The sequence below is a fragment of the Cyprinus carpio genome, chromosome A20, assembly GCF_018340385.1.
Source record: "Cyprinus carpio isolate SPL01 chromosome A20, ASM1834038v1, whole genome shotgun sequence".
In the NCBI taxonomy this organism is placed as follows: Eukaryota; Metazoa; Chordata; class Actinopteri; order Cypriniformes; family Cyprinidae; genus Cyprinus; species Cyprinus carpio.
Window position 1 is genome coordinate 1,911,698 of NC_056591.1, and position 26,276 is coordinate 1,937,973.

At 37.5% G+C, this 26,276-nt stretch overlaps 2 protein-coding genes across 4 annotated transcripts; one reads left to right on the forward strand and one right to left on the reverse strand.

The window, feature by feature from the left end:
- Positions 1 to 694: 694 nt before the first annotated feature.
- On the forward strand, positions 695 to 12,241 carry LOC122134043 (low-density lipoprotein receptor-related protein 11-like). 2 transcript variants are annotated; one of them, XM_019125442.2, is made up of 9 exons: positions 695 to 1,470; positions 2,398 to 2,555; positions 4,669 to 4,810; positions 7,340 to 7,465; positions 7,568 to 7,711; positions 8,134 to 8,304; positions 8,414 to 8,467; positions 10,919 to 11,035; positions 11,142 to 12,241. In XM_019125442.2, exons 1-9 carry the CDS (start codon positions 873 to 875, stop codon positions 11,294 to 11,296), a joined length of 1,665 nt encoding a protein of 554 aa, XP_018980987.2. In that variant the 5' UTR covers positions 695 to 872; the 3' UTR covers positions 11,297 to 12,241. The 2 variants fall into 2 exon arrangements, with proteins under 2 accessions (XP_018980987.2, XP_018980985.2); XM_019125440.2 differs by having other exon boundaries at positions 697 to 1,470; positions 8,411 to 8,467.
- A 1,161-nt stretch (positions 12,242 to 13,402) lies between these two features.
- Positions 13,403 to 25,450, reverse strand: LOC122148925 (protein-L-isoaspartate(D-aspartate) O-methyltransferase-like). Of its 2 annotated transcripts, none has more exons than XR_006162710.1 (8): positions 25,293 to 25,450; positions 20,165 to 20,269; positions 19,774 to 19,805; positions 19,584 to 19,688; positions 19,192 to 19,312; positions 17,443 to 17,528; positions 17,063 to 17,280; positions 13,403 to 15,311 (listed from the first exon to the last, which is right to left on the reverse strand). XR_006162710.1 is itself a non-coding variant. In XM_042777333.1 (8 exons), exons 1-7 carry the CDS (start codon positions 25,345 to 25,347, stop codon positions 17,116 to 17,118), a joined length of 669 nt encoding a protein of 222 aa, XP_042633267.1. In that variant the 5' UTR covers positions 25,348 to 25,450; the 3' UTR covers positions 13,403 to 15,311; positions 17,111 to 17,115. The 2 variants fall into 2 exon arrangements, 1 of the variants encoding a protein (XP_042633267.1); XM_042777333.1 differs by having other exon boundaries at positions 17,111 to 17,280.
- Positions 25,451 to 26,276: the final 826 nt, after the last annotated feature.

A 26,276-nucleotide genomic window follows, 5' to 3' on the forward strand; every position in this document is an offset into this window, starting at 1 on the left:
TACTAATGTTGTCCAGAGGGAGTCACAGTAGGTCTCATAAATTAAAATCTGTATACATCAGGGGTGTCAAACTCATCTCCTGGAGGGCCACAGCCCTGTGAACAAAATCTGTTGCTCCATCTCAAAATATGTTCTCCAACCCTACTGCTTACAGACTTTAGCTACAAGTCTAATCAAACTGATTGTTGAGTTGACTGACTTCAATAATCAGTTTGTAAAGAAATCTGTGATCTTCAAAAGAATTATAGATAATTAAATGTATGATATTAAAAACATTTAACTTATTGTATGTTTTATTACTGTATTACTGTCCAGTCTCTTTTAACATAATTCATAGAGTAATATTTATAAAGGGACATTTTTAGACTCAGATTTGACAAGAGTGTCACCAGATCATCTTGGACCCCAATAATCTGCTTGCGGCTATATTTCACTTTACATTAGTTAATATAGATACCAATTGTTCATTGTTAAATTCATGTTTTTTTTGTAATGCAATAATGCATTGAAAAGTTTATGTTAAAAATGTAGGCTATTTTCTAATAACTTAATATAGGTTATTTTCAAATAGGTTTCTTTAACTCAAAAAAAAAGGTATAGGAATATGCAAGTCAATTGTGGTTGGGCTGAGCCACAGAGTGCCGCCTGCAGGAACGAACTAGCTTTGCAGCACTATACTGCATTACCCGCTGTACTGATTTCAGATCAGTTGGCCGTGAAAACGACAGGTGCAGGTGCGTTGTGCTGTTCTTCTCAAATGCGCAAAACGCGGATTCTTTGTATATTAAACTAATACTTTTAATCTCGAATGTGATGTGAGAAAAAGCGTGCCATTGTTTCCATCGTGGGAATTGAGCGTTTACAGCGCCATTATGTTTCCTTCGGCGCATCATATCCAGCGAGCGCTCATCTGTTCTGTTCTTCTCTGTATGACGACGGCGGTCATGACTCGATCCTCCTCAACATCTGATCTTAAGTCTAAAATATCTGGTGTGGAGGAACTGCTGGAGGAGTTCCGTAAACAGTTACAGCAGGATGAGTCGGACTCGAGGGAGGATGAGGAGGATGGTGACCGCTGTATCAATGGCTTCAACGCGGCGGAGGAGCGTATCATCCGCGCCAGCGCGTCCATCGAGCAGGGCGCCGCGTTCTTGTCCGCCCCGCAGAGGGTGTTTAGCTGGAGGGACTGCGCGCACGCCTGCTGCTCTCACCCGCACTGCACATCCGCTATCATCCAGGAGGACCTCAAGGCGCCGGACGACAGTTTACGCTGTTATTTGTTCAACTGCACGTACAGGGGCAGGGATGTGTGCTCGTTTTCCTTTCAGCCGGGATTCAGCACCTACAGTCGGGTGAACAACAGCTCTAGACCCCGTGAGCCCGGGCGGGGTTCTACTGCCACTGAGAGTCCGAGCACTTCAACCGGGAGACCTCTATATGGGATCGATGAGGACGAGTCAGTAATGCGGGGTGGGTTTCCTCGTCTCGGGCCGCGTAATGAATGGGTCGGGGCAAAAATGACAACGAAAGTTTACGTCTTCATGTTACCCAGAGATATGCAATATACTGTATGTGTATCGGTGTGTGTGTGTAATAAAATGTACCTTTATTTGAACATAATTAATACTTTTACTGAGCAAGGTTGCAATAAATTGATCAAAAGGGACAGTAAGTAGAAATTACATGGTTAAATTCTATTCCAAATGAGCGGTCCTTTTGAACTTTCTATTCATTAAATAATCCTGAAAAAAAGATCTCACAGTTCATACAAAAATGAAACAATTGTTTTAACATTGACAATAATAGGTAATGTTTCTTGAGCTCTAAATCAGCATATTAGAATGATTTTTGAAGGATTATGTAACACTGAAGACTGGCATAATGATGCTGAAAATGCAAACTTTAGGTTTAATTAATTGTGCTTAAAATTATGACTTTTATAGGATTTTTTGTTTCATAAGGAATTTATGGGGATCAAATAGGAATAAATTGTTATTTTACAAAGATGTGTGATTTTTTTTTTTTCTGCTTAACAGAAAATAAGATATTTTAAAGGATGTTGGAAACCAAACAGTTAGTAGTCATTGAATTACATAGTATTTTTTCATACTATGGAAGTAAATGGCTACCAGGAACTGTTTGGTTACCAACATTCTTTGAAATATCTACTTTTAGGAACAACTAGAGGATGAGTAAATGATGACAGAACTTTAGTTTTTGGGTGAACTATACCTTTAAGTTATTCTGGAGCAAGAGAAAATATGAGAAGAAACTCCGCTTCCTCCTGTGTGCTATAGTTCGTGCTATTGTTAATTATATTTTAAGTATTTCAAAAAGGCTTTAGATTTAAAGCTCTAAAATGTTGAACTTGCCATTTTGTGTGTTTGGGTTTCACAGGTTTGGATGAGCCGCCTCGCAGTGATGCAGGCCAGGACTTGGTGGTCCAGCTGCCAACAGACTGGGCTGTGCTAGACGGCAGAGACAGCACTGATGATCATGACATCATACATTATGAATGGGCTCTTGTGAAAGGAGACCCCTCCGTTAAAATGAAGGTAAACCTTAAATATTCAGTAATCTCTCAAAGTTTAATACTGAGACTTTGTGATGCTTTCAAAACATTGCTTTGTTTGCACATCCTGAACAGCTGGACAAAGCAACATTGGCTCACACAGTGGGGGGATTGTTGCGTTTTGTTTGAATATTTTTTTTCAATGAGGATTTGCTGTACTGTTGGTTTTTGTAATATTTTGTGTTTAATACATTTTCCAAACATATTATCCTGTGAGCTTCAGTGAATGCACTCTCAATTGTAGTGACGACATATTGCATCTCTGCTCATTTTGATCTCAACTCAGCTTGTTTGTGTTGCCTGAAAACTGGCAAACCTGACTTTCAGTCACTTTATTGCTGCAAATTGCTATCTTTTTGATTGCCTTTTTAAGCAATCACAGCATCATGTGGTAAATCCTGAACACTTGCATTAAAATAAACACAGCTGTTTTTTGCAAGCATTTGTGCTGACCTGACAGCAGGGCTGGACTCGGGTTAAAATTCAGCACTGGACAAATCCATCTTATCCGGCTCTCAAGTTGAGTGAATGTTTTGCTGAGTTATAGGGCTTTAAATTGGAGTAAAGAAATGAATAAACAAACTTAATAATGCATGTTTGTCACATAGAAATGAGAGAAATGCTAGAATGCAGAAAATGTATTGCTATTAAATTCTGTCATCATTTGCTCACCCTCATGTCATTCCAAACCTGTATGACATACTTTCTTCTGTGGAACACAAAAGAATTTTGTAGAATCTTAGCAAACCATTTAGGTTACCCTTAATTTCTATTGTATAGACAAAAAAATTCTCGAATTATCTTCTAAGTTCCACAGAATAAAGAAATTCATGCAGGTTTGGAATGACATGATGGCGAGTAAATGATGACAATTTTATTTTTTGGGTGAATTATACCTTTAAGGACTTTAACATTTGTATGTCAACACATAATTTAAATCACACTGATATTAATCTTTAATCAGGCTCTTACTGAATTAACATTTTACTTTAATTAAAGTTAAAGAGAAAGAAACTATTAAAGTCCCCCTGTGGTGAAAATCAAGTTTTTTTATGTTGTTTATTTGTTTATGTGGTGTTTTTAATATGCTTTTAGACAAACCATGTACCAATCCATTTGTCAACACCATTGCTAGGTATTTTCTCCTTAAAAGTGTAATTTCCCAAAGGCAGTCACAGAAACACGGTTTGAAACAGCCTTTTTTTTTGCCACGTCACAAAATTCAATAACCCATCGCGTCAAGGGATCCTATCCTTAGCATAATCATTAACTGTGCTGCAAAGCAGAGGGACTAGTGAGAAGGCAGCCAGGTTAAACCGGTAAAAGTTATATTTTTTCTGTAGATGTTTCGCTAAATGTTAATATTTCCCCCTATTTTTCACAATGTCATGTGCTGTTAGGGCTTATGTATTTGTATTTAGAACCACTAACTTGAATAATAACCCACGGCAGCAGTGTAAAAATAGCCCAGAATCAGACACACCTCTCCCGCATTGACAACTGCATGTCACACGTGTGCGTGATTAGGTATCACAAACTTGGCTGCATTTGAGTCTTCAAGGCATTTTGAGGACACAGCATCGTTAATGTTTAATCGATCAGCCCACTACTCAACCAGCCCACCAGGAATGTTCCGGTGCTCCCGATGGCCTGTAAATGCCTGCCTGGACAACCATTGCAACCATTCTATGTTTGTGTCAGTTACATTGTAATGCACTTCTGGAGAGACTGCAAAATATAGGCTTGAGTAATATCATGACCAAAATATTCATACCGTATGTAGCATTCTTCTCCAATTCTGTTCATTCTAATGAAAAATATCTGTGATCCGTCTTTCGTGCGATACTGTACTCAAATTTAGGCAAGGCAGAGGAGAAACTCATGTTACTGTCCACATAAAATGATGGCAGGAAAATGATTTCAGAAATTGTCGACAGTAATTGAGCTATAATTATTTTGCATTTGAGAATTGTTTTGTATATATTTCAGTAGCTTTGTGTGGGCAAGCTGTAATTATTTGCAGCAATTATAGACACTCAGGTACCAAGTAATATTTGAAGTTCACTGGTCTTGATTATGTTGTCTGATTTCTGCAGGTGACTCATCCAGGCCTGCTGAAACTCAGTGGTCTTAGAGAAGGAATTTATACCTTTGAGCTGACCGTTACCGACATGGCGGGACAGAAGAGCTCTGACAATGTGTCTGTCAGTGTGCTCGCCCCTGCACCAAATGCAGAAGGTCAGAAATTATTTGTCTATGTCTTCCTTGACTATTTTTAAAAGTTACGTGTGAACATGGATGATTCGTTTTTTAATTTTGCATGTGTGTATGTGTCCTTGTGTGCTATGAACGGCAAAACTACATATTTTCAAAATCAACTAGCTTAAAAAATAACTGTATTAAAATATATTGTTGAAAACAATAAATTTATTTAATGACAGATAATGTGTTATAACGATGACATTAATTCGTTTTTGTGTGATTATTTAATGGTGAAAGGGAAAGCAGAACATTTCTTTTCATATTAAGAGGATGGCCTAAAAATGAATCACAAGCCTAACCGCAATACCAGAACACTTACCGAAATTTTCTGCACTCTCAGTGTGAAATGGTCTTAATAATCAAATGTGCAAGCATGCACATTAATACAGATACACATACAGATAATGAGAAAATGTGCAGTAGTTAAAATATTCTTAATAGCCTATGATATTTACGATAGAAAAGGTTATTAATGCCTTTATTTTATCTCGTATGGACTATTGTAATGTTTTGTATGTGGGGTCCTGTCAGACCATTATTTCACGCTTACAATTAGTTCAGAATGCAGAAGCTAGGCTGCTTGTGAGTGCTAAGAAAAGTAATCACATCTCTCCTGTTTTTTTGGCTTTTTTAGGATGGTTACGGTTGGATTTAGGGTTAAATTTTAGGTTTTTTTTGTGTGTTTTTGGGGGTGTGTGTGGTGTGTCCTGCTTATGTGTCTGAACTTATTACTTTCCGTCAGTCATCTAGGTCTTAAGATCAACTGATAAGTTGTTTCTTACTATCCCATGAACTCATTTAAAGTTGAAAGGGGATCAGGCCTTTGCTGTTGCAGGTCCGCGGCTTTGGAATAGTCTGCTATCCGAGATTAGGGAAATTACATCCATAAACGCCTTTAAAGCTGGGGTTAAAAATTATTTCTTGTCATTAGCCTTCAAGGAGTAGGGCTAGTTTGTGTGTGTTTTTTACCTGGAGTGTTTGTTGTTTATGTATTTTATGTAGTTGTATGTTGATTGTACAGCACTTTGCACTTTGTAAAGTGCTTTATAAATTAAAGGAATGAATGAAAGGATGAATTTGTGTGATGCAGACTCTACTCCTTTTTAGTTTTGTCCCATTCCAGCTACTCTTCTTATAAAAATTATTTATTCAATTTAATTACTCATAAAAATGCAGATTTTAGTCTAATTATTTGCAACAATTTTCCTGCTGCATTACAAAAACTATTGTAAGTGACGTTACTGACGGTGCACAATTGACAATGAAATTATCACTTGCCATAGTCGTCCAGCCAGACATAGTATTTAGTTGAGTTTGGAAATTTTGTTGTGTTTTGCACAACTGGCATGTGGTATTTTGGGAATCTGTTTCTTCATTTTCTCTTTACTGGTAGACATTGAGAAGGGCTGGGCAATATGGATAAAAATGTTATCACAATATTTTATTATTTTTTATTATTTTATAATTATTTTCCCCTAAATTATGTTTTGAGCTTGTGTAATTGAGGTCTTTTGCGCCCGCCTCCCATGCCGGCAACCTGGGATTGAGTCCTGCTCGGAGTGGGTGCGAGTAGGACCCCAGGGGGTTCGTTGGTTTGTTTAATGGGGGAGAGATGCATGAGAGATGGCAACCCTGTAATGATGTGAATAGAAATATAGGCCATAAGTGTAACGTGAGCAGGGTTGAGAAGAAGTGAAAATCCACATGCAAGCAAAGTTTAATTGACAAATTTAGACCTGAACCAGGGGTAAATTCACACAGGCCAATCAGGAACAAAAACAGGAGCAATGACCGACAACTGAAACACAGGGGTATATATATACACAAATTAACAAGGGTTGATGAGGTACAGGTGATGGTGATTAGTAGCTATGGCGATTAACAAGGATGGCTATGGTGACAAACAAGGGGAACTATGGCAGCAACAGGACACACACAAGGAGCAAACACAGAAAAAAATCAGAACAAAAATAAACTTCAAAGTTAGAGTCCAACACAAGACCAAGACAGGGAAACACAGGCTGGGATCATAACAACAAGGTGTGTCTAAAGATTAATATGTTTATTGTGCAGTCTTACAGCTCTTGGAAAAAAAAACTTTCTTAAATCTGGAAGATGTAGCTGTTAAAAGGATCTCTGTCTGAAGAGGCAGCTGAAATCAGTTCTGTAAAAATTTAAGGAAATGCATTAGTTGACCTGTCAATTAGTCATCCATCCTGACTCACTTTTTGCCCATAAATATTATTATTGTATGTAAAACAGTATTTCTTTATTTATAATTCATTAACTTTAACACTGTTCTCTTCCCTCTGCTGTACTTTGTGTCATGTGTTTTTATTGTCTTGAGTTTTTTAATGTATTGTTAGTTGTATTTTCTGATATTCTGTCTGTTACGTGCAGACTACTTCCTGATCATTTTAATTGTACTTTGGGGATTAATAAACTGTAAACTTCAACCTGAATCTGTATGGATGTGACACAGATGTGTGTGTTGTTTCTCTAAAGTGTGTACAGGTCACTGTTCTCGATATCAGTTCATGTGTGATGATGGCTGCTGTATAGACATTGGTTATGCCTGCGATGGAAAGCAACACTGCCCTGACCGATCAGATGAAGATTTCTGCCAAAATTGTAAGCCTGGCCACCAAGCCACTCTTCTACCATCTTCTCAAAAGCTATTTCAGTATCTTAATTATTTAAAGATAAACCAAAAGTTTTGGGTCTGTTTTATAGTTGATAGTGGTCATAAGTCCAACCCCCCCTCTAAACATGGACCAGATATACAAACTGAAGCAGAAGCCCAGATGCCCACACAAATACAGCTACATGATTTACCTAAACCCAAACAACATCAACATTACGGCTTCATTTCCCAAGGTAAGAAATAGGATACATCATTCAAAGAATAATTTAGGAAAAAAAAAAAAAAGAAATAGGATAAATATTTATATGTATATTTTAGGAAATTATTATATATATATATATTTATATATTATTATTATTATTATTATTATTATTATATATTTATATATTATTATTTTTTTTTTTTTTTGAAGAATGTTTATGCCTTTAAACAGGCATGTCACTATTGAAGACACAGCATACTGACTGCTCAAAAACATCACAGATGTTGCTTTAATTATGAGTTCACATCAGCACAGAATTTCTCTGCTGCTTCCATTCATTTCCAACAATTTTTTTAACAAAGCCTCTCTATGTCTAGATATTTGATACTCTTGAGAGCAACTCTCTCTCTCTCTGTGTGTGTGTGTGTGTGTGTGTGTGTGTGTGTGTGTCAGATCCCTGTGCAGTGCCCCCAGTGGTTGGCCCGTGTACAGGCGTCTTCCCACGCTGGTATTATGACTCTATAACAGGAGTTTGCCAGCACTTCCAGTATGGCGGCTGCAAAGGAAACCACAACAACTTCCTCCAGAAGTCTGACTGTGAAAATGAATGCATTCAGAAACCATGTGAGACTTGATTGATTTAGCTGATTTTTGATTATATTCAATGAAATAGAATTTGTTCAATTGAGAATTCTGTGAAGCTAACAGTTATTCTGTTGCCATCTTTCAGCAGTAACAAAACCTCAGGGCACTGCAACTCCATTACCCAGTGTGAAAACATACACATGTATGTACAACAATATTAGTTTTGAGTAAAGGATAGAATATTCTGTTTTCTTTATGCCAGGGGTGTCCAGTCCTGCTATTGGAGGGCCAAATTGGAGTTTGGCTCCAACCAGCTCCAAAACACTTGCCTGGAAGTTTATCATGGCTGCGTTTGAAAAATTAGGCAGCTGACTTGATGCCTCGCTGCCCTATCAGGCAATGACTTTGCAGGCAGCATTTGTGAATGAACGGAACTGATTATGGACAGACTTCTGAGGCAACATAATGCTTTAATGATCTACAGCAAAATGCAGAGAGAGATAGTGATAACCAAGTCAATATTTAATAACTGCAACAGGAATTTCTTGCTAGAAATTAGATCAAAAGTGGAAAATGTAGATCAAAAACTTACATTTACACACAAACTGACCACCATCCACAACTTTCAGATACCATCTTTATTTAACTTCTCTGTCACAGAATGGGATGCAAAGGATTGTGGGATATCAAAGGCAGTGAAGGATACATCTATCCTGCCTTCAAAAATCAGACAGATGAAGGGATCTCAAGATACAGGAAGTGAAGTTGACACTGGATTCGGACATGCCTTGATTCCTTCCTACCTTGGAATGTGTCCACTGAAGGCAGCATTTTTCAGTTTTCGGACGCAGCCAGTGAGTCTGTAGGCCTTGATTAGCTGGTTCATGTGTGTTTAATCAGGGTTGGAGCTAAACTCTGCAAGACAGTGGTCCTTCAGGAACAGATTTGGACACCCCTGTTCTCTGCTGTTATTACCATTTAAAAAAAAATCTAAAAAAATGTAAGTGTGTGTTTGCGTGTGTGTGTGTGTGTGTGTATATATATGCTGCTTGAAAGTTTGTGAAGCCTTTAGAATTTTCTTTATTTCTGCATAAATATGACTGAAAACATAATCACTCACAATCAAAATAATCAAAACATAAATTCCTGAAAGTAGACAAAGAGAACCCAAACAAACAAATGAGACAAAAATATTTTCTTTACCACTTATTTTCTTTTAGAAAAATGATTCAGTGTCACATATCTGTGAGTGGCAAAAGTATGTGAATCTTTGCTTTTCAGTTCTCACACAGATGTCCTGAAATTTTCCTTCAGAATTTGCTGGTATAATTCAGAATTCATTGGTCCATCAATGATGGCAAGCCATCCTGGATCAGATGCAGCAAAACAGGCCCAAACCATGATACCAGCACCACTGTGTTTCACAGATGGGATGAGGTTCTTATTCTGGAATGCAGTGTGTTCTTTTCTTCAACCATAATGTTTCTCATTTAAACCAAAAAGTTGTATTTTGGTCTCATCTGTCCACAAAACATTTCTCCAGTAGCCCTCTGGCTTGTCCGCATTATCTTTAGCAAACTGCAGACTGGCAGCAATGTTCTTTTTGGATGCACCATGCACACCGTGGATGTTCGGTGTTCTCCTGATGGTGGATTCACGAACATTAACATTAGCCAATGTGAGAAAGGCCTTTAGTTGCTTCGAAGTTACCCTGGGTTTCTTTGGAACCTTGCAGACTATTACACGTCTTGCTTTTGGAGCGATCTTTGTTGGTCAATCACTCCTGGGGAAGGTAACAGTGCTCTTGAATTTCCTCCATTTGTACACAATCTGTCTGACTGTGGATTTGTGGAGTCAAAGCTCTTTAGAGATGTTTCTGTAACCTTTTCTAGCCTGATTAAAAACGTTAACTCTTTTTCTGAGGTCCTCAGAGATCTCCTTTGTTAATGCTATGATACACTTCCACAAACATGACCAAACTTTGATAGATCCCTGTTGTACATAAAACCCCTGATAGTAATTTCACTGAATGAAAACAACTCTGAAAAACAGAAAAAACACTCTAATTTCACCTTCAAATTAACTGCCCATCCTAGAAGTTTGCATACTTTTGCCGCTCACAGATATGGTATATTGTTTAATTTTCCTGAATAAATGACAAAGATCATATTTTTGTCTCACTTGTTTGTTTGGGTTCTCTTTGTCTACTTTCAGGACTTATGTGAAATTTTGATTATGTTTTGTGTCATATTTATGCAGAAATATATAATATAGAATAATATTAAAACAGGGCCCAGTTGTGTTAACTGATCAAATTAAATGGCTGCAGCATGTAATATTAAAAAAAAAACTGCTTTTTGTAACACTTTATAAAAACTTTAATTTATAAATCATTAACAAACATTATATAATGCTTAACAGCTCATTATTTAATCACATTTGTAAGTATTTTAACTTACATGAAATAATGATTTGTTTGAACATTATCTAATGTTTATCTAAAGTTTATTAGCAAACCTTAACAAGCACATTATCTCACGTTTATAACATTTTGAATATTTATTAACTAATGATCCATTAAGTATTATATAATCTTTATTAATGATTTATGAATGAAAGTTATTATAAAGTGTTACCCTGCTTTTTTGTGCAGCTCCCATTGCTTCTGTCCATAAGGAAAAACTGCAAAATCCTCTCACAGAGTCTCAGAGTTCACTGCCATCATCTAAACTACATCTTGTACTGGAAGGACACCCACCTCCTGAATCAGGTGTGTTTTATTGCCAGAGTACCCGAATATACAGCACTAACCAAATATCATTATACTTTTGTGTGTGTGTGTGTTTTCTCAAGTGTCACTCTGTGAATGTGTGTAGGTGCAATCTTACCACTGGCTTTGGGTCTGATCATCAGCATTCTGCTGTTACTGATGGTGGGCTGCAGGCTCTGGTTTGTGCGTCGCAGACTGAAGAAAGCTTTGCCTCTCACCACAGAAGAGTCTGATTACCTCATCAATGGCATGTATCTGTAGCAACAGCCACCGGTCAGGGTTCTCAGGATTACTGTGGGTGGGTTGGAGCAGGGTTGGAACTTAACTCTGCAGGAAGGCCTTGACCTTGATTGATATCCCTTTGAGTGCAAAATGACATATCTATCTCTAATATAGTATGCCAAATTAGGCTTAAATCTAAACCGTAGGTTTAAATTTAAATCTCAGATCATGGTATCTGGAAAATATAATTTCAAACAAGTGAATGGCACACTGTTTCTGAGAAATTTATTTTGTGATTTTGGTAGCAAATATGCAGATGTGTGTGACTGCAACAGAGGTTCCTGTGGTATAAAGATGCAGCTGTATGATTTGATAATCTGTCCAAATAATGGCATACTGGCTTAATGCATACTTAAGTGTATATACTTGTTCAAGTGGACGATTTTGAATTCAGCTTTATTTTTTTAAAGAAGCATGATACACTACAAGCTTGCCTGGTATTTTTTTGACTTGAGAATGTGAGAGCATTTTTCTTTTTAATTTGGGAGAATTTCTGAAAAATGTGCTCAGCCTTAATAGGATAAACATTTAAACCAATATGTTTCCTGTATCCTTATATGACCATATGCTTGACAGTAAAAACTGAATTTAATAAGTTCATTAATAATCTCAGTCCAGGGAATACAGCTTTAGTTACTGTGATTATTGGTGCTGTCTTAAAAGTTCTAGATTGCGATTTTAAAATTAAAAAGGCCCTGACAAAAATTCCTTGATTAAAACAAACAAACAAACATATGGCCTCATATCTGAAAATATCTGGTTAGGGTTTTCAATGTGGTTTAATGGCTTACTGTGATATTACATACTCGTATGTATAATGTGTAATTGTGCAAAAATGTTTTGAAACCATATAATATAATGATTGTAAAACTATCCAATTTAATAATCTTGGGCGGGGGAAATCCATTAAATGTGGACCAACTATATGAGTATCCCGAGTGTTTTATGAATATTACATGCATACTTAATTGTGCACAAACAAAGGTGTATGAAAAGGCAAATTTTCAAACTCTTTAACATTTTATGATGTAACAAATTCAGCTTATCGTGGTATGAAGCAACAAACAGCATGACAGGTCACACCCTAGATCAGAGAGCGGTCAGAGCACAGCCACTTCCACTCTGACCACTGCATCTCCTCTGGTGTTTTTGAACTGAAGAAGGCTGCATTGTCTCTAAGCCATTTTTATATTTCTTGACCAGTAGGTGGCACCGTGCCAAAGCTGTCTATGTATTGTACACTCAGAGTGTGATGGTTCTGGCAAGTTTTGCTTCAGTTGGTTAAAGCGCTGCAGAGATAAAGCATCACATCCACTTTTCCACTTTAGTGTGCTTGGCATCAAATTCAATGAATCATTACGTGAGAATGGTCTATCAAAAAGCTTTTAATAAATTTTGCTCAGCATGGTCTAGTGAAGAGCTAGTCAAATTCAGTGGAGAGCCAATGAATCATTTAGGACAAGTTTTATAAAGTAGAGTTTCATTTGAATTTTGTTTCTGGATCTTACAGTATAGTAGAAATGAAAAGGCGATCCAGCACATTACCAGAATTATCATACAAAGTAACAAAAATGTTCTTGACATCTTAATAGTAATGTGTCTCTTTGTGTAGAATTGTTCATGGTTTTTGATGATCCGAGCTTCTACCTCACACTACAAGATTGTCTGATTGTACACAACCTTTTAAAGCCAACAAAAATCTAGTTGTTTTCTCCTCTTTAAAATAGTTTATAAACCCATGTAATTTGTTATTCTATGCTCAATGATATGGTAAGTTGTATTTTATTTGCACAAAGCATTATTTTTCTCTGACTCTATCAGAACAAACCTGCATACCCACCACAAAGCAGCATGTACAAGGTGAATAAAAGGGCTAAGACAGCTTTGTGGCACTCTACATTTCATCTGTTTAATCAGACTGCTCTTCTTATTGTAGCGATCTGACAGATTCTGTTTAAGGTATACTGAGAAGTAAAAACAAACCTAAGAGATTGACAGAGAAACATTTTGTGGTTGATTTTATGTAATTATAAAAATCTCTCTACAGTTTGATTGTGTGAAAGAAGAGACAAGTGATTGAACAGATCATTGCTTAGCAGTGAGTTTATTTGACAAAAGCCACGTTTGTGCGCGCAGTAAACACACAAACATGCACAGAGAATTGGCATTGAAAACCGCTTACAATCAAAATGACCATTAAAGGTTTAGCTCAACGCTGTGTATGCAAGTGTGGATCTGAGTGGGACTTGCTGCACATAAGATAATATAGACAAGCTTATTTTGAGCTTTGCAGTGACCTGAAACACATTTCAGTGAGCAGTACTATTGTGGACTTGTGCTCTAAACATGTGACCCAATTCTGCTCATATTATTCCAAACCTGTATGATTTTCTTTCTTCTGTGAAATAAGCAAAATGTTCCAAGATTCGTTTTGCATATAAAGTGGATGATGATTTTTGTCGTCAAGTGCAAAGAACACAAAAGTACCCTTCCACAGTAGTTCTCAAATCTCACGTTTTTCATACTCGCCAAGAACAGGAGAACCAGTGTTGTTTGGGTCCACAACGTCAAATCTAAAAGCAACGATTTTGAATTTAACACAAACTTTGTTGAAACAGCTTGACAATATAAAACATCCAATTTTATCAGGTGGAGAAGCATCTGTTGTGTTTCACAAAACAAAGAAAATAATATGGGGTTGAAACAACGTGAGTAAATCATGACAAATCTATTTTAGTATTCTGGAGTTGATTTCTAAAATGTCAATTTTTACAACATGTAAACAGTAGTTCAAACTGTAGAGTCTGATTGGATACCCGTTGCAAAACACCTCTGAACACACACCTGTGGCCATCAGTCTATTTTAATGTCGCTGCTTTGCTTGGCAACTGTAAGCAGCCTAAAGTTATAGCTAATGGATTGTTTTACTTGCCAGGAGTATTTTTTTGTAATTATTACATTATTAATAAAACAAGTTATTTATTGAATTTTGGAGTCTTTTATCATATTGCAGTCACTCTAAAAAAACAAGGATTAGACTCTGTTCTCTGGAATACCTGATTTTGATTGGTTAACGGCAGCATTCTGTGGTTTGTACATATTTTTGTAATGACGCTAAAGAGAAAAAAACAAAATCACCTTTGTCCCATATAAAAAAAAATTCTTAAATCATTCTGCCCTTTCTTCTCACATATTAAAATACTTTCAACTTTTCAATAATTCATGTCCATTTATTTGGTTGGTAAGCATCCAGCAATAACAGTTCTGCTTAGTGTTGGGAGTTCATTTTTCTATAATGACCAGCTGAGTGTACACTGAGCCATTTGAAACTGTGTTATACTGATTTTATGACAGTTAAAGAGGTTTGCTCTGCATCAAACCAAAGAACATCCCACAACCGTGGTAAAATCATTGTAACACATGGCCTCTTGTGACTTACTTTAGAATCCTACGATGGAATTATCAAATGTAAAGTAGTTTATTCTGCCTGGGCATCACATGCTTCAGCTGAAAACACAAGCCATTACTATTAACACGGATTTGTAGAGCAAAGACATCCCTACACATTATGTAGCAGTGAATTATGATTTAATCAAGGGGTGGATTCAGCACAAAGGCCGACCCCTATGTTCTGTTTACATTATGCTGAAAGGCATGAATGATCCAATTGACTGTAATACTGAAGTCATCACAAGAAAAATGCACCTGCACATCAAGTCTCTCCCCCCGCCCCCCAAAAAAAACTACATTCACACAATTCTCAAACTGCAGGCATGAAAATCTCAGCACAAAGCCCTATTCCACTTTTTTCCTTTTTAAATAAAAGAATCTCATCAATACATCCGTCTTTCACAACCATCAGACTGTCACAGGTATGGAAAGAGCATTTATACAAGCTCTCCTCAGTGAAGTCCATTCGGATGTGTGTGTGTGTGTGTGTGTGTGTGCATATGGTGCGATGAGTATTGCCAGAGCATCCTTTTAAAGTTCATCCCTATAAAAAAAAAAAAGAGAGAGAGAAAAAAAAAGTTACTGTGAACATCAAAGATAGACAACAACAAGACTATATCACACAAACATGCATGCAGTATAAACACAACAACACATGCAACAATTAGTTTCAACAATCTTAAAAGGTATTAGAGGGATAGTTCACCCAAAAAATGAAAATTTGATGTTTATCTGCTTGGCATCCAAGATGTAGGTGACTTTGTTTCTTCAGTAGAACAAATTATGATTTTTAGCTTCAGTTGTTGCAGTCTCTCAGCTGTACAATGCTTGGTAATGGTAACAGAATCTATGAGAGAAAAAAACCATGCACAGAAAAATCCAAATTAAACCCTGCGGCTCGTGACGATACATTGATGTGTAAAGACACAAAACGATCGGTCTGTGCATGAAACTAAACAGTATTTATATTGTTTAGACTTATAAGTGCATTACCGCCACCTATCTCTCAAGTGGACCATTGATACTCCTGATTGAGATTGTAGATAGAGTATCAATGGTCCACTTAGAGATAGGTGGCGGTAATGCACTTATAAGTCTGCATCCGCCATAAAGCAAGAAGAAGATGATTATGCAGGCTGCTGTGAAGCGCATGAATCATAGGTTAAAAAAACAATATAAATACTGTGCAGTTTCTTGCACAGACTGATCATTTTGTGTCTTTACACATCAATGTATCGTCACGAGCTGCAGGGTTTAATGTGGATTTTTCTGTGCATGGTTTTTTTCTCTCATAGATTCTGCTACCATTACCAAGCATTGTACAGCTGAGAGACTGCAACGCCTGAAGCTAAAAATCATAATTTGTGTTCTACTGAAGAAACCAAGTCACTTACATCTTGGATGCCCTGTGTGTAAGCAGATAAACATCACATTTTCATTTTTGGGTGAACTATCGCTTTAAGGTGCAATACAGGCTGCATGCAATTTGTTTATCAAAGACAATCTTAAGGATTGATGGTTTGCACTTTGCCACTGATGAAACAGGATTCAGACACTGGACTCGATATCTGGTGTGTCTGCAGTGCACTAGTTGCTATAATAACGATGTAGGCGTCAACACAATGCCAAGAGACTTTCTTCTACTAAAACTGAGAGCAGAAACTGTCAGTTTAAACGCATTTAATGCAACAAAGAGCACGTTATTTTACACATTCACATCTACACACTAATGCTCAGCGCTCACTGTATATGACATTAAATACAGGTCACAATGGCAGTTGTCTAACAGGGTGGAAATCTGAAGGCTAAAGCAGCTGTGCAATTGAGCTGGGGGCAACTACTGCTCTTGCAAATTATACCAACACACACTGAAATCTATTTAATTCAGATGTATTTTCAGGAACTTTATATGCTTGCCTCGATGAGTTTTAAGTGATATATGCCTCAAAAAAAGATTTCTTTGGAGATTTTTGCTGTTCCGACTACAAAAAACTAACAGGATTTAAGTCTGATCTGCCTTAAAAATCTGATTTGGGCTGCCAGTGTGAACAAAGCCATAATGCCAAGTCTAAACAGGTTCTGATGTCTTCATGCTTTCATGACTTATCTCTCAAGCCCATTCCAGCAGTTAATGGCAAACAAGAAATTTAAAACATTGTTTTTTTCCCCCAAATCAGGCTGGTGGGTTAAAGTAAAAAAAAAAATCTGAGTAGCTCTTCATCATGGTATGGAGCAGCAAAAAAGATGACAAGCGGCAAATGCAGCCTCTGTCTGCTCCGGACCACACCGTTTCACCTGTGCCCTAGAAGAGAGAGGGGACAGAGGACAGGAAGTCACTTCCACCTTGACTACTGCTTGTCTTTGTCTGTTAAAGGCACGTAAATCACGCCCATCAGTGGCTTCATTTTGGTACTGCCATCCTCCAATTTGTCATACTGCTCCAGCATCTGGTTCCCTCCTGCTGGCCCGACCGGCAGAATCAGACGCCCACCTGGCTTCAGCTGATCCAACAACTACAACACAAACAATGTGAACAATACATGTGAACATCCAGATCCATGGTGAGTACATGATGACAATTTTAATTTGTGAGCGAACTATTCCTTTAAAGATACAGTTTAAGGTACAAATATGGCTGGGTCTCAAAGTGTTTTTGTGATTGGAAGGAAACGTACTGCTTGTGGCACTGTGGGAGCTGCGGCTCCGACATGTATGGCATCATAAGGTGCTTCTTCTGTAAAGCCCATTCTTCCATCTCCAACTGCACACATACAGACAACATTACAGGATAACGCAGATGAGCCCATATTACTGTTCTGCTCTATTCCTATAGTGTACTGTACTTTTTAAAACATTTTCTGCAATGACATGAATGGATTTAAATGTGATAAATACTTTATAATTTTATATATATATATATTATAATATATATATATATATATATATATATATATATATATATATTATATCTATTTAATGGTGGGCATAGATTAATTTTTTTAATCTAGATTAATCTCACTGTAATCTTGGAATTAATCTAGATTAAAATGGCTCATTTGAATTCTGCCAAAGGCATTCAAATTATGTTCAATAAGATGTACTTGTTAGTACTGATAGAGCTGTGCTGCACTCAAACATAGTAGTTTGACGACGACTCTTCCCCTGCGCTACATTGCTTGGCCCGGCATCTACCGCATTAGCTAAGGGATGCTTTGCGTTTAGGTGGTACTTGAGACTGGAGGAACTCCTACAGTAAACTAATTCCGCATTGCACAAGTTGCAAACAACCTTACGCCTGTTTCACACATACTCCGTCTGCAGTGCATATGTGTTGGATTTTTTTTTACGCACCCATGTTAACGGATTCCAGCGTTCACGCGGTTGTGGTCCGTCAGTGTGTTCCAGGAGCGGTGCGTCTGCAGCGCATTGTTCGCGGTAAAAAATTTACATGGATTGACACGAAAATGCAGTAATTTCACAATAAATGAATACTAATTAAAGCCTACTGTGTTTCACACGCAACACATGGGTTTTGGCTAGGTTTAAAACAAGAAAAAGAGCACCTTTAGATAAACGAGGCAACATGATATAGGACTATGCACTTTTATGGAAGCAGAAAAACAAAGTTCATTAAGAACCGTGCGATTGCGTGTAATAAAGATTCAAATGCAAAAGGCACGAGAGTCGACTGTTTCTGTCAGCGGTGCTTTAATTTTAAATATTTGGAATATCCCAACAAGAAAAGTAGGCTAATTGTTGTGTTTAAATGTTTTGCCGCCTGCTTGAGCAGCTTATTATACAAACCTAGAAGTCAAATGCATGAATAATATGTTGTTTATATTTAAGTTTAAACTAATGTCTATGATTATGAAAGACTGTTACTGTTCTGTGATAAGAGTCACAATTTTTTTTTTTTTTTACATGGTTTGAAATATAGAATAATGAACAAATGTTGTGTTTGTGGACTAAACAGCCGCGGATCAGTAGCGGACTGCAAACGCGTCCTGTGTGAAAGCACAATGAGTCCATGCTGCTTCTGCACCACACACACACAGACTGCATACGCACTGAAGACAGAGTATGTGTGAAACAGGCGGGAGTCTTGTCAAGGTTTTTTTGGGAGCTTGGTAATTTCACAGTAGGCATACACACAGGTTCGAAGACTCGTTCTCGCCCCCTACAGTGCAATTCGTCTAGGTATACTTCCGCGCTAAACTATCACGGTGAAAGTCATCATAGCTTGCGTAGTATAGACCCAGCTCCCAACCCAACTTTGAGAATAGATTAACGGCGATATTTTTTTTATCGCCCGATAAGAATCTCACGTTAGCGCAGCACGTTAATGCCGATAACGGCCCACCACTAATATATATATATATATATATATAAACTGCAAGAGACCAAAGATGGGTAAGTAGACCAACCAATGAGTTTGACTCTCCCTGAAGAGATCAAACTAGGGTCATCTTTCTTTACATTAGTTATGGAATCATCCACAAGCTCCTTTATATGATCAATGCCAATCACCTTCCCCTTCGGCCCAACCTGTAAAACACCACAACACATCCACTGTAATGCACACACACAACAAACCACCGTCACACTCTGGAGGTCCAAACTGGCAGAAGTAAATTAATGACTAGTGCTAATAATTAGTGCAATGACTGAAGGTTCAGCAACAATGCCTTTAACTCTGGCCATCTTTTGAATAAGTTAAGTTGAACATTAACAGTAATTTTAGGTGTATAATACTAGCATCACAACTGCTAAAGAATTGCTCTACATTTAATTTGCAATTGGCAGTGAAGAGACTCACCATTCTGGCGAAGCAGACGGACAGGATTCCGGAGCCTGATCCCACATCCAGAGCCTTCGCTCCTTCATACAGATGATCATGGAGGAGCTCTAGAGCATACGCGTGCTACAGCACACAAATGAGCGTTCATCAGCGCCTACAACAGGCCAGTAACTGCAACTACAAATGTTTCTCAAGCAGTTTATCTTACCATATGTGGTGCACTGATCGTTGCTTGGTAACCTGCAAAAAGTTACAAAAAAACACTTTTATCCCAAAGAGAAAACACATCACCAGATTTTTTTTGTCCATTGTGTCCAATACTGCATCTATACTGGAAGACATCACTTCGCTTTGAAATCAGGATATCTGATAATATATCTGCACTGGATAGAAGTGGATGTACTTCAGAACGTCAGTTCAAGACTACTCCAATGAATTAATAAAATCCTTTTATTTCAGACACGCAGGGGAAATGATGAGGTTGGTGTAGCTGTGTCTCACTAAGCCTTGGCCACATCGCACGCTTGCAGTGTAATCTATAAACTATAGCTGTAGATGACATTTTGCCAACAAAATAACAACTCTGGACTGGAGCTTACCTATAGATTGTGGCGAGTCCATGTATGGATTACATTTGGAGAAGTGGGCACGGTCTGTGGCCAACATAACTTCATATACGCGGTCCGATTTAATGATACCATTTTCTGGACAAAAAAAAAAACACAAACACATTCAAGATGATGTGTTAATACCACTGTGATATAAAATGTACAAGCTTTTCTAATATCAGTTCCAAGAGAACCTTAATTGAGAACCCTATCTGCAGCTTCACAACCCCTGTTACTTGTATGAAAAAGAGCAGCGTGAATATTCATCAAAAAATCTCCTTTTGTGTTCTAAAGAAGAAGGTTCTTAATCCGTTTCTGTTTTGTCAGTCATTCATTTACATTTAATCAATTTAAACATTTACAATTCATCCAAAGTGTCACTGCCTTCAAGGTAAATATTTTTCTCAGTTAATCCATTTTCTAGGAAATGCATGACTTCTGTTTTGTCAGTCATTCATTTACTATATATATATAATATATTTTTTTTTTTTTTTTTTTTTTTTTTTTTTTTTTTTCTGTCAAGTTTTTTTTTTTTTTTTTTTTTGTATGCAATGTTAAATGACATTATGCAAAAAAAAAAAAAAATAAATAAAATAAAAAATACGACAATGCAAGCAGCTAAGCAATAACCAATTAATCATTTAATGTCACCATGAAGTATGCTGGGATAATCAACAAGAGACAATTGAGATCATTTGTCTACTCTAGACATTTCCAGTACATCATTCTGTAAGCTTATGGTATGGTACCGGAAATGCTGATGCAGAAAAATCTTGTGGCACGTCAGCAATCCTGGTATTCAAAACTTGCACACTATTAATAGCAGTCTGTCAATATTTAAACATAGTAAATACTACACATTTACACTTTCAGACAGATGATCACTCACAGTCTGAACGTCTGGGCCTTAATGTATATTTATCTTAACCTTTTTAAAAATTCTAACCAACTTCAGTAGAGATAATGTAGTTGTGTATATCAAATAATTTAGAAAAGTCCAATGGGAGTGCCATGCTAAACCACTGACCTGGATTTCCAGCAGACATGCAAGCGATGCAAATCAACAGTGGCAATGACAACATCATCCACATTATTAAACACCCATGGATGCTGATCAGGGAGGAAATTCTGAGCGTGGTTAGTAAACTGTCTAAAAGACGTTTCTGACCATCAGTTATAATTAGGGCTGCACAATTAATCGAATTTCTAATCGCGATTACAATTATGGATGCCACAATTACGTAATCGTTCAAAGCGGCAATTAATCGTTCAAAGTCCACTTATGTTATTCTGCACACTTAAGATATGTTTTTTTCTTTCTACATGTTATCTTAAGGGTCTTTTCCATTGTTTTAGTTTTAGTATAACATTATAATACCATTCATATTTTTTTACAACTTTTTTTATATTTTAAAGAAACCAATCCGATGTATATTTGACATTTGAGGCTTATTACTAGAGAAATGCACTAAAAGTTTGTTCAGTAAGTGTTTTCCGATTGTTTGTTTTCATATAAAAATATGGCATGCAGTTGCATCAAACAATGGTATAAACATCATTAAATGTAAAATGTGATAATCGTAATTAATAATCGCAATTACAATTTCAAGGGAATAATCGACAATTATGATTTTTGTCATAATCGTGCAGCCCTAGTTATAATCAATTAGTCCAAATCTATGAGTGCTAGATTCTCTTGGAGAATAGACCCTTTTTCAGTTAGTAAACATTGTGACGTTTTTTTTATGGGTGGAGCTTAGGTGGAGGCCATAGACTGTATAAAAACATGGACGTAGTGTCTGTGACGTCACCCGTAGACTCCTCAAGAGCGGTTTTGAAGCTCAAAGTGTGCAGAGCGGGCCGTCACCATCTTGGCAGCGCGTTACTGCCCGACTCTCCTGGATAATCGAAAATGGGCAAAAAGGCGGAAGCTGGTTGCTGAAGCCACGCCCACCTAGCGCGACGGCATTGTCAGCAGCGGCAATCCACCTGTAACTCAAGTGGCCACGCCCTTAATTATGCAGAACTTTAAGGCTTAATATAATTTAAACGGATGAGTTATAAAGAAATTCACCCCCCTCACAGTTGTCGTGAAGGGCAAAATTAGCTATATAGACAAAAATCATTTTTTGAGCCAGGCTGTAAACATGTTTTTTCTGCTGTAAAGCTGGGCATTTTAACATGAGGAGTCTATGTGACTGACTCCCTTTTGCAGCCCGCCTCTAGCGGCCAGTCATGAATTGCAGTTTTAGTCACTTCCTTATTGGCTTCACGAGAGAGAGCGCGAGGTTGCCGCTCAGTGGAGGCGGAAAGATTCGCCTGACCGCTTCACTATTGCTAGCTAGCAGGTTTTGTTTGCTTGTTTTTAACAATGATTGGAGAAAATACAATTTTATCTGAATACGCAATGTCACTGACTTTCCGGGACGGTGATTGTTATTTGAAAACTTTCACGGAAGGAACCAGGGTCTCATTTATAAACGTTGCATATGCACAAAATGGGCTTAGAAAATGCGTACGCAATTTTCCACCCACATATCGGGATTTATAAAAAATTAACTTGCCGTAAATATGTACACGACGTACGAACATTCTAGACCACGCGTACGCACTCTTTTTCCTGGAGTGAGAAAAGTAATGAAGTAAACAATGATTTTAAAATCGGTTTTCATTTCGATAAACACATTTACATTAAATATTCCACTCTCATTAATTGAGATAATCACTGAAATTACATAAAGTCATTACGCAGAAGTTACAAATTATACGAATTTAGGCATGTTTAGTGTATGCTCTTGATCTCTTTTCCTGTGGCATGCTGTTTTAATCACAGCGAGGAGCGCTATAGGTGCACAATAATTCATCTTCAAACTAAACTGCATATCTCATGTTATGAGAAAATATTTTAGTGAGAACAAAGATCAATGATGCGCACTTCAATATTGTGTGCACAGATGTGTTGATGCCGTCTGAAGAGATCTCCACAACATTATGAAAAATAGCACTGTATTTGAAGGATACAACTTGAAGAAAATGGTAATTTTAAATAGGCTACTTTGTCAGTGACGCGCTGAGTCAGACAATTCTATTCACACTGCAATAAATATAGACTAAAAATAGCTAAAAGATGTTCACCTTATCAGCAAAACTGCATAAATTAAATTTGATTTGAATAGCTTAAAACAATTGAAATACTATTTGGCCAGAGAAAAAGAATGAGATCAACTCTATTCTAAAATATTTATATGAGAACTATTTAAAACAGTTTTGTTTTTATGGATTTTGATATATTTATGCTTAAACTTAACAAGAATACTGGATGATTTTTAGCAATAAAAATGGCATTTATACTCCGTATCTCATATTTTCTTGATGTCTTGTACCTTTAACGGTGTTAAATATGGTGAATATGCATGGAAATAATATGCAAATGAGGTTGTGCATATTAAAACTAGGTGTTGTAAGCTCCATATATGGTGATTTCGGGGAGGAGTCGGGGTGGAGATGCACGTACGCACATCTTTCCCTGACTGGGATTTATAAAGGGATTTTTGCGCAGGTTCTGGCATATGCATGGTTTTATGAATCTGAAAACTTTTGTGTGTATGCAAAATCTAGCTTTTGTGCATACGTACACTTCTAGGATGAAATCTACGGAGAATTTGTTAAATGAGACCCCAGATTGGTCAACTCGTACACATTCACTCAATGGACGATCTGTCAGAACACCTGCCAGAAACAGTTCTGTCCAGTCCGCTCGTTTCATTGCCTTTAACCGCAGCTGTCATCTGTTTTTTTTTTTCTGGCACTGGCAGCAGGTATGCCATAAAGTTTCAAATTGGAGCCTGTACTACTCCATCGATTCTGACACTGCCTCCAGCTAATGCTGTGACGTAATTGTGACGTTGGCACTAGAAGGGTCTATATGCAAGTAGACAAAACAAATACTTGATTACTTCTGTAGCCAGAGTGAATAAGCACAAACTGCATGATACAACCAAGAGTGTTCCAGCACACAGTGCCGAGAGAAACCATCGAATTCCATCAAGTCACAAGTTTAAGTTAGGAGTTTGTTCAAATCACTAACCCTAAGTAGCAGGAACGGTAACAGTGATACTTGTCTTAGCAAGCACCACTAAATATAGCACACTGGCCACTTGACCTCAGAATAAAGCCAAGAGTTCAGGAGGATGGGTTACAAGTATTATTAGTCTCTCTGTCCGATGGGCAACTGTTAGACTATTAAAAAAATAAAAATACTAATTTTATAAATAGATTATATGCATTCTCCTGGTAAGCCAAAAATATATATTTTTTTATAATAATAATAATAATAGTAATAATAATAATAATAATAATATGAAGATGATGTTTGATTTAAGGGACATCGATTTCATTGCGTGGCTAATGTACGCAGCATTAATAATATCAACGATCAAAGTACAAGAATGCCGACGCATGAAGTCTAGAATGACGTAATCGCACAATGACATTAGCAGCATGCGTTGTGCCACGCCCACTGAACAACTCCAAATAAAACTGCGCATACGATCATTACACAACTACACATTAGTAAAAAATTTACATAATTCTTTATTGGATACAAACTGTATAAACCTGCAGGAACGAGTATATGCGAGATTCAGTACGTAAATGCGAACACAGTTGCTGCGGTGTCATCGACGTGAACAAAACCACACGTTTGTTCAGTCAAAGCGATATAAAATATGAAGCGAAATGAGATCATATGTAAATGTGATAACGATCGTTTAAACAGAGCAGATTATTTGCAGGTGCTTTGAGAGAGACGATCACATGCTAGACTGCTAGCTGCTAAGTTAGCTGACAAAAATGCGGAGCACTGAAGCGAACTGTAAGTTTTAAACAGCAGCCAGCATGTGCTTGTCTGAAACAAAAACAGACGCAGGAACAACGCGGAGATGGAGTCATACGATCCTAACACGCGTCAGCGCGCTCTCCCCTCGGCTGTAACGCGATGCTAGTTCACAGACGCGCACTTACCTTCACTACTGCGACGTAAACAAACCCCCGCTGCTAAGTGCTGCAGGGGACATGACTGACTTTGCTCTTTTAATCATGCAAAAGGGGCCAAACTCACTGCGGAGGTTGTTGACGAGCTCCGCGTGGCTCGCTCCTCCGGATTTCCAGGCCATTATTAAACACAGTCTGCGGATCAGGTGGAGTGCGGCTGTCAGCGCCGCGCCTGCGCACACCGCTCCTCCGACGAGCGTCAGCACGTCCAGCGCGGACACGTCACTGGGCATGTCCTGCGGCACGCTTATCGATTCACTGCTGCGTCAGTCATTATTGTCGCATATGATCGTGGCAGCACGTTTTCTAAATGCGAAGCGGAGTGCATTTCTAAAACCAGCAGTCAAAAGAAAACAATGGAAAATAAAGGCAGTGCAGTGAGCAGACGAGTGTTTTCTTTCAGCTGATTTTTAATTGCATCACTCAGAAGTGTGGCGTAATGTAATACGTCACTACAAAAAAAGCCAGGCTATTAGACCTCATAATATTGTAAGCTGGTATGCTATTATATAAAGTGCTGGGCAATTAAAGAAAAAAATACCCATGTATGAGTTTTTATGTTATTATATGCATTGCACAAGCAATGTACTTTTCTAAATATCAGTAGGCCTACATGCGCGAGCACAAATGTGCTATTAATTTTATACAACAGTGCATAGTAACACGGAATTTCGTTCCTTGAATGAATCAGTTTTTGAACGAATCAAGTGAGTCAGTGATTCAACGGTCCATTCAGATGGACACTTCCCCTGCATCCCAGTGTGCATACTATCCAGCCTGTCTGCCCTAAATAGTATTGAAAATTACTAATATCACATAGAATTTAGGATGGATATTATGCACACTGGGACGCAGGCTTGTTACGTTTCTAATTGTATCAGCCGGTTTGAACGAATAGTTTGATTTGAACGATTCAATAAATCATTTATCAAAACAAGGGCTTGCTGTCAGCTACTGGTGCTTTTTACTATTATCATTATTTATCCATGACAGGCCTAAACCAGCCAAAGATTCAGCACAAAAACACATTTAGCAAAATATTGTTTAATTA